The sequence below is a fragment of the Ciona intestinalis genome, unplaced genomic scaffold (genome assembly GCF_000224145.3).
Source record: "Ciona intestinalis unplaced genomic scaffold, KH HT000325.1, whole genome shotgun sequence".
Classification (NCBI taxonomy): Eukaryota; Metazoa; Chordata; class Ascidiacea; order Phlebobranchia; family Cionidae; genus Ciona; species Ciona intestinalis.
Window position 1 is genome coordinate 3,072 of NW_004190646.1, and position 7,906 is coordinate 10,977.

The 7,906-nt window shown below is 40.0% G+C and overlaps 2 protein-coding genes and 4 non-coding genes across 6 annotated transcripts in view; 5 read left to right on the forward strand and 1 right to left on the reverse strand.

Annotated features, from left to right (window-relative positions):
* LOC778537 (histone-lysine N-methyltransferase 2C) overlaps positions 1-3,263 on the forward strand; it is a gene marked incomplete in the record, with an annotated part of 6,328 nt that extends 3,065 nt beyond the window's left edge. The window contains 14 exon segments of the mRNA XM_002126279.4: positions 106-177; positions 231-447; positions 499-644; positions 753-908; positions 963-1,124; positions 1,280-1,445; positions 1,503-1,648; positions 1,714-1,852; positions 1,910-2,046; positions 2,124-2,254; positions 2,384-2,555; positions 2,637-2,827; positions 2,883-2,991; positions 3,045-3,263. Coding sequence (XP_002126315.3) covers positions 106-177; positions 231-447; positions 499-644; positions 753-908; positions 963-1,124; positions 1,280-1,445; positions 1,503-1,648; positions 1,714-1,852; positions 1,910-2,046; positions 2,124-2,254; positions 2,384-2,555; positions 2,637-2,827; positions 2,883-2,991; positions 3,045-3,137 — 2,037 coding nt within the window.
* Positions 3,264-3,314: 51 nt separating this feature from the next.
* LOC100179539 lies at positions 3,315-7,370 on the forward strand. The gene is made up of 9 exons (XM_002126316.5): positions 3,315-3,392; positions 3,793-3,829; positions 3,880-3,923; positions 5,906-6,023; positions 6,246-6,452; positions 6,501-6,595; positions 6,649-6,743; positions 7,016-7,104; positions 7,173-7,370. Exons 2-9 carry the CDS (start codon positions 3,811-3,813, stop codon positions 7,265-7,267), a joined length of 762 nt encoding a protein of 253 aa, XP_002126352.2. The 5' UTR covers positions 3,315-3,392; positions 3,793-3,810; the 3' UTR covers positions 7,268-7,370.
* Positions 5,260-5,345, forward strand: mir200 (microRNA 200). The gene has a single exon (NR_032348.1). It is a non-coding gene; the product is annotated as a microRNA 200 (primary transcript).
* Positions 5,272-5,331, reverse strand: mir3575 (microRNA 3575). The gene has a single exon (NR_034324.1). It is a non-coding gene; the product is annotated as a microRNA 3575 (primary transcript).
* mir141 (microRNA 141) lies at positions 5,633-5,707 on the forward strand. The gene has a single exon (NR_032342.1). It is a non-coding gene; the product is annotated as a microRNA 141 (primary transcript).
* On the forward strand, positions 5,770-5,841 carry mir5611 (microRNA 5611). Its single transcript, NR_048948.1, has one exon. It is a non-coding gene; the product is annotated as a microRNA 5611 (primary transcript).
* Positions 7,371-7,906: the final 536 nt, after the last annotated feature.

Genomic DNA, 7,906 nt, shown 5'->3' on the forward strand with positions numbered 1-7,906 from the left:
TATATAATGTTCTATGTTATATAATGTTCAATGTTATATAATATTCTATGTTATATAATGTTCTATGTTATATATATTTTATGTTGTATATGTTCTATGTTCCAGATTCACACCCACGAGGAGGATTTAATATTTTGCAACAAACAATGTTATTTTGCGAGCGAATTAGAACATAAAGTGAGTATATGATAAATATTATATTATTTCCATGAAATAAACTTGCCTTATAGATCCCAGTTGTCCACAAGAAGCGCTGGAGAGCCTCACAAGTTTACCAACGACACACATGTAAAATAAATATCTCGACTCTGATCGAACTTCTTCCTGACCCGGAGGTGGCCACTAGGGGGCTCCGGGGAGCTATTGGGGATTACCGTGACGACGGGGTCAAGTTAGAGGTCAAAGGTCGCGGTCGGGGAGGTCGAAGACGAGGGTCCTGTGGTCCAGGTAACTATGGCAACTGCGCTGATCGTCGTGGCAAATCGTTTATATTTTCAGGCGAGGAGACACGTGGCGCCACCAAGCGGTGGAAAGGAATCAAGTGGAAGCGATGGAGCGTGACAACGCCGATTATGAAACCGACCAATCAGAAGGTTCCACCCGACGTCGATGCCCTTATTGCCAAATATGGAGTTGCTCTTAAGGTAAATATTTAAACCGACCAATCACGTACCTCCTTATATTTCACTTACCTCCTTATTTTTAAATCGACCAATCACGTACCTCTTAATATTTAAACCGACCAATTACAGGCCTCCCCCGAATTAGTGGATCGTCGAGCATGCGTGTTGTGCATGAGGGAGGGCGATGGAAATACATCAGGCGTTGCACGTTTGCTTAACTTAGATGTCGACCAATGGATTCATTTGAACTGCGCGCTGTGGTCGGCTGAGGTGTACGAAACACAGGTATATATGATCTCTATGAATTGTGGTATTATATAACATTTCTATGTCACACAGGGTGGAGCGCTAATTAACGTAGACCTCGCAGTAAGTCACGGTTCATCGGTTACATGCAACCATTGTCAGCGTAGAGGTGCGACCGTTCATTGCAATCGCGCAAGATGTCCGAATACTTATCATTGTGCGTGCGCTCTTGAGTGCGGATGCAGGTTCTTTAAGGTGATTGTTACATCATAGTTACCATTGTTACATCATAGTTACCATTGTTACATCATAGTTACCAATGTTACATCATAGTTAGCATTGTTACATAGTTACCATTGTTACATCATAGTTACCATTGTTACATCATAGTTACCATTGTTACATCACAGGACAAGACAGTATTATGCCCCATGCACGTTGTTGGGGCTGTAGGGGGAACCCCCATGCCCCCCCAAGACCATTTAAGGTCGTTGGCGGTGTTTCGTAAAGTTTACGTGCAGCGTCAGGAAACCAAGCAAATGGCGAGTATAATGCAACAAGGGGAGTTAACGCAAGGTATGTTGTATATATGTATGTGTGTGTATTATATGTTTAAACACTATATAACCACAGGAGAAAGAAATTACATCCTGCGCGTTGGCGCCCTCATGTTCCACGCTGTTGGCCAACTATCCACCCACCAGATGGCGCAGTTCCACAGCAAGTCAGCCATCTTCCCCGCTGGTTACAAATCAACAAGGATATATTGGTCCAAAGATGTGAGTATTAACCACTAACCCACACAAGTTTCATTGACCCACCTTCCTACCCCCCCCCCACACAGAACACACGTCGTCGATGCAAATATTTGAACTCGATCGGGGAACAAGATGGCCGGCCATGGTTCGTTACAACTTACCACTCGATGTCAGCGAAGAACAATGATGATTGTTTGGTCACAATGTCCGGACATGATGTCAATGGTATGTATGATGGTGTTGTATAATATTTCTATTGTATATATTATTTCTATCCCACAGAGGGTTGGAACGAGATATTACACAAACTTGCCAACTTACGATCACACCAACGTATGTTGAAACTATTCCCTAAATACATCAACGGGGAATCTTTGTTTGGGTTGACGTCGCCCGTAGTTTGTCGGATACTAGAGTCCGTAAGTGTAACTATTATGACATCACAACACTTAAACCAATATGACATCACAACAATCTAACCATTATGACATCACAGTTACCAAACATCGAACTTTGCGCCAACTACAAGTTTCGTTTCGGACGATCACCGGTGTTAGAGCTCCCACTAGCGGTGAACCCAACGGGATGTGCGAGAACGGAACCCCACATCAAGCAATGTCGCAAAAAGTTGGTGGCGTGTTTTACAAAAGTGAGAATTAGTTGAGTTTATTAAGATTTGGTGGAGTTGAGGGGAGACAGGTGTAGTGGCAGGTAGGGGGGGTTGGGGGGGTGAAACTAACCATCAATGTTGTACAGACCACATACATTGATCAGCAACTTAATGAGCGAATATTATGAGTCAACCGGCATTGGCGACGCGTCTACTTCATTATACGGGAAACATTTTGTTCATTCAAAATCTTCGCAATACAGAAGGATGAAACAAGAATGGAGGAGCAATGTTTATCTTGCGCGATCTAGAATACAGGTTATTATGATGTCATAAACATACATAGTGTTATTATCGCTCTATTACATAACACCATGTAACTAACACGATTCATTCCAGGGCCTTGGATTGTTTGCGAGTCGCGACATCGAACCAGGAACCATGGTTATCGAATATATCGGTGACATCATCAGGTCAGAGGTCGCCGAGAAACGAGAGAAGAATTACGAGGCAGCTAACCGGGGCGTTTATATGTTTAGACTTGACTCTGATTATATTGTGGACGCTACTGTTACTGGTGGGCCCGCGAGGTATTTCATTCATATGCATCGATGGGTACACGGGATAACTATTATATATTTTTAGGTATATTAACCACTCATGCAACCCCAACTGTGTAGCAGAAGTCGTTAACTTTGAAAAAGAAAAGAAAATAATGATAATTTCCAACCGACATATTCTTAGTGGGGAAGAGGTAACTATTATGTTTGTTTGTTTTTTATAAATTTTAATAAAACTGTTTTTCAGTTGAATTATGACTATAAGTTTGACTTTGAAGACGAAGGAAATAAAATCCCCTGTCTCTGTGGCGCCATCAACTGTCGGAAGTGGATGAATTAAAGCATAACATTTATTTTAATGTGATTTCTATGTATATATTATGTACAGTGCATGAAAACTGCCCGTTTGTAAATTTGTTGTACGATATATTTGTAGTGGAACAGAAATAAATCAAATTGTCAAATATTTTATCGTTTTAATCATGGAAACAAAATAATATTCATTTAATTTATTTCGTCCCCGATAGTATCTGGTTTCCCGCTAACACGTCATAGTCACGTGACAAGATCCACGAGGCACGTGAAGGTAGCGAAGGTAACGTCTCTCATTTCTTGCTTCATTTAATTTGATTAAATTATATTTAGCCGGTTATTTGTAGGTTGTAAACTTAATTAAATGTTAGATATGTTTATAGTAAATAATATTTGCTGGTTTCTGTTTAAAAACCTCAGTTATCCGTTGATTTATTGTTGTAATTTTACCCGTATATACTTAACGATGTATAGAATTAGATCGTGGGTTTTATTTTTAAATTAATTCCATTATCAACTACTTTACGATGGACAATTGTAGTCTGTGTTGTCATAATCAAGCTGATGATGTCACAATGTTTTAAAACTTAAAATTCTACTGTTTGTTTATTTAAATAAACTAATTATGATGTAACAATATATATTGTTTATAACAATGGTGACATATTTGAACTTTAATATAGCTCAGCTATGATGTCATAATGGCCAAGAACAAAGAAGGTATTTATTTTGTTTGTTTATTTTACTTTGTAATAATTTTCAACAAACAGTCTCGTTGCAAGAAGCTTTCCTTAAATTCAAGCGAAAGAAGCAGGTTAGTGGTAGTTGGGTGGATATTGCAATTTATCATCATGCTTTGTATAGTGTTGCCGTGTGTTTGTGCAGTGTTGCCATTGTAAATGTTTCATAAATTGTTTCTGCGCCATAATGTTCAAATTTTAAACTGAGGGTATTGCTGTTGTTTGCCTAAAATATATCGTTATCCTGATTATAATTACTGATGTTTAATCCTCAGTGTTGAAGAACCTGTGTGTAGATTGTGTTTCTTAATTTAGTTATCAGTTTTGCAAAGTATTGCCTGTATTTTTGTGCAAGTTGATATGTTAGTGTAGAATCCTCTGTAAAATAACAGATTAAATGCAATATGTAAAGGGGTTGTTAGGGGGGGGAGCATTCTTCATCATCGCGTAACTTAATTATCCACGATGGCCAACTACTTTTTGTGAGAAAGTTTTAAAATATTTTGTTGAAGTTAATTCTCCGTGGTAACAAATAATTAAATTGAATGTTTGAAATTATAATTAAATCTGGAAATGGATTTGTATTGTGTTGTAACAATGAGTTAATTATGTCGTCATAAGCTACACCTGTAAACGTGATGTTAATTGTTACCACGTGACAAAAACAGGTGTACAAAGGCTTATATAAAGGAATCGGTGGCGAGGTTCAATTTATTTCTAATCTGTTCGCCATCGAACGATGTTTAACGCGCGCCCTAACCCACGTGGTCGACCACGAGGCCACCTTTATGACGTCATAAAGCGTGGTCGCGGAGTAAGAACTGTTACGTCATAGGTGGTTTGAAACTTTACGGTGATCGTTGTTTACGCGCGACGTCTTTATCGTCTAGAAATCCGCGTGTTTGTGACGTTATTTGCGTGTGTTGATTAGTAGCGTGCATCACTGTATATTTATTAACGTGCATCACTGGTAGAAAACCGACGTGCATCACTGTAGATTTAAGATGCACATTACAGAATTTCGAATCCTTTTGTACTCAAGTCTAATTACGGGAATCGGTATTCTGTTTAATGACGTCATCATCTTAATCTAAACTAATAATTATTTAAAATTTAATAATTTTGAAAAAAAGATTCTTCCGAGGAAAAAAAAGCGTCTTTTTACAGGTTGCTATACGTTTCGGCTTGGCCGTTTTGACTTCATACGTTTTTTCTTATAAATACAAAAAAATTCGGAATTCGGAATTTTAGATTCGAAATAAAGTATTCTAGGATATCCTAGAACATCTAATTATTTTGTAATGTGCATCCCTAGATTTAGTGTGGTTTAAATCAACTAAGGCGTATGCGATATTAAAGAGAAAGGATTTGACTCGTTGGTGAATTCCTTTATTTGCTTTGTCGGAAAGTTTCGTGCCAACCGAATCACCAACCACGTAGTATCGGAGCATTGTGTGTCTAATACTGCCTGGTAATGGTGATTGGGTGGATACGTACGAGCAGCAATTAGCACAATAAGGAAAGCTACCCAGGATAATGGACTATTATTTCGTATTCTAGAATTTCGTAAACGTGTAATTTGTCAATTGTGACGAAACACCCGCGAAAATAATATGGTTCCGGTTGGTTGAACACGTGTCGCATACACCTGCGTCATCACCCAGTTACCATGACAACCCCTATGTTATGGTCACGGTGGATAAATATGAAAGGCCGCCTTTTCTTCGGCGGATGGTTTAATAAAGCGACACTAGGTTGGTGTTGTTAGTAGTCGCTGACGCCCTGGTGTATCTTGGTCATATAGTGTTGTAGATTCATGATCTAACACTGTCTGGTAAAGATGCATTCGACGTGTCTCTTTCAACTTGATTGTGACGTCATTATGCTAGTTGTTAGCGCCAACATGCGGAGAATAAGCGACGTCTTGGATCGTAATTCTGTGACGTGACAAACGGCTTTTGTTGCGTCGCAAAATTTCGTTCTAAAGATTTTGTTTGTGCCGAAACTATCGTCATTGTTACGTCATAAGTAGATTTAGAAAGTTGAATTGTTGCAGGAGGAGTTGAATTACGGAAAGCGCGCCACCCAACGGTCGCCATTACGTCATAAATTCGTTGAACAATGTCGGAGCTACATTGGGGTTCCTTACAAGAAGAGATATCACGTGACAGGGAGTACGCACTGAAGCGTGAATAGCGCGCCAAACACGTCACAATAGGGAAACAATAAAGGAAGGAAACGTCGACACGCTTGATTAACTTACCCCATTGTCTACCCTATGTGACGTCATATATGGCGGCAAACGTCGGCCAATTAAATTTGAATGAAATATACACCATAGTTACGTCACATTGTTGATTGTGTCGTAACCTAACAACCTCTTTGTTACGTCACAGGTGCAGCTTATAATTCGCCATTATTTCTTGATTGTTGCGGTTTGATTCGTCGCGTGTTACGCGATTTACGCGCCGACTTCGGTTTCAACATTGGTCCATGGAACCAAGGCTACATGTTCGATACACTGCCTCTAGTGGTCGAAGATGTGGCGGAAATGAAAGCGGGAGATCTCGTCTTTGTGATTGGTCGACATTTTAAACAAGGAGGTAACTGTGGTTACCTTGTGTGACGTCATAATGAAAATTGTTACGTAGTGAAACGTCCTGCACACGATGTCGTGCACGTCGAGGTATGGGCGGGTGATTGTTACAAAACAATATCTGCGCGGTGGAACAATGGGTTTGTGCAGGTGTGTGTGTGACGTCATAATGCCACGTGTAAATAATGCTGACTCATGTTTAGGTGTTCGATGATTACAGGTTCGAAAGTCGAAGCTATGGCGATATGACGTATCACTTCAGGTCAATTGATACGTGGTTGGAGGGGGTGTGTAAAAGGTTAGCATGTTTGGAGGGTGTGTGTAATAGACTCACGCATGCGCACAAGAAACCACCGAGGTGAAAATTGTTTTAGAATTCCACCCCGTGACGTCACGGTTCGCTGGTCGCGGAAATCCCGCCACGTTGATTGTGACATAACAGACAATGTAACGAAAGTTAAATAAAGGGTTTTATTATGACGTCATAAAGGGCATTGTTTAGAACACAAAGAGTAATAGACGCGCCCACTATACAACCCCATTATTACGTCACATTATTATTTATTCTAGTTTTTGCCCTGAACATCCGTGGCATCGAAAGGAACAAAAACTTTCTACCAGGTCAATATTCTACTGTGACGTCATTGATGGTGACGTAGGTAGGTTGTGGTTGGTGGATTTAAAATCACGTGATGTTTCAGATTCACCAAATGTTTATTCTTTCCAGCTACGTCACAACATTATGACGTCATAGCTAAGGATTTAGCGGATCGTGCTCTTTGCTGCGCTCTTGCGGAGTTGCGTTTAGAATTGTATGTGTGACGTAACACTGAATAATTAAGTAACAATCACTGTAGTTTCATTTTAGCGTAGACAATACACTTTATACGTCATATATCAAACTTTATTATGACGTAATATTGTACCGGGGGTGGATTGCGTCGAACAGGATGACCAAATAGGGAGATTGATGCTTTGCAGCAGTTGCCATGATGACGCTGCGCACGTTTGTGACGTCATTCAGGGTGTTCGAGCGGGCAACTATGACGTCACAGATATAAATAAAGTTCAGAATGTGATAGTTCGCGATGTAGGAAAGATTGTCCATTCATTTAATGGCTTGTGTTAGTGACGAAACAATGGATAGTGTTAGCGATGAATTTATTGAAGATGCCGTTTGTAAAGTTAGCGAGTTGGGGGCGAATGAATCGATGAAAGAGGTTGATTTGGGTGGGGTGGGCAAATGTTTGGTTGTCAGGTGTGTATATGCTATGTTACGTCAGAATATATATCATTATGACGTCACAGGAGCAAAGATGGTCACGTCTCGGCGATTGGTTCTCGTTGTAGCCACTATGGTGCGCCTCTAGTGGATGGAAGTTTGTTGGATGGTTATATAAGATGTCCATGGCATGGGGCTTGTTTTAATGCAACAACGGGTGATATTGAAGATTCCCGGGG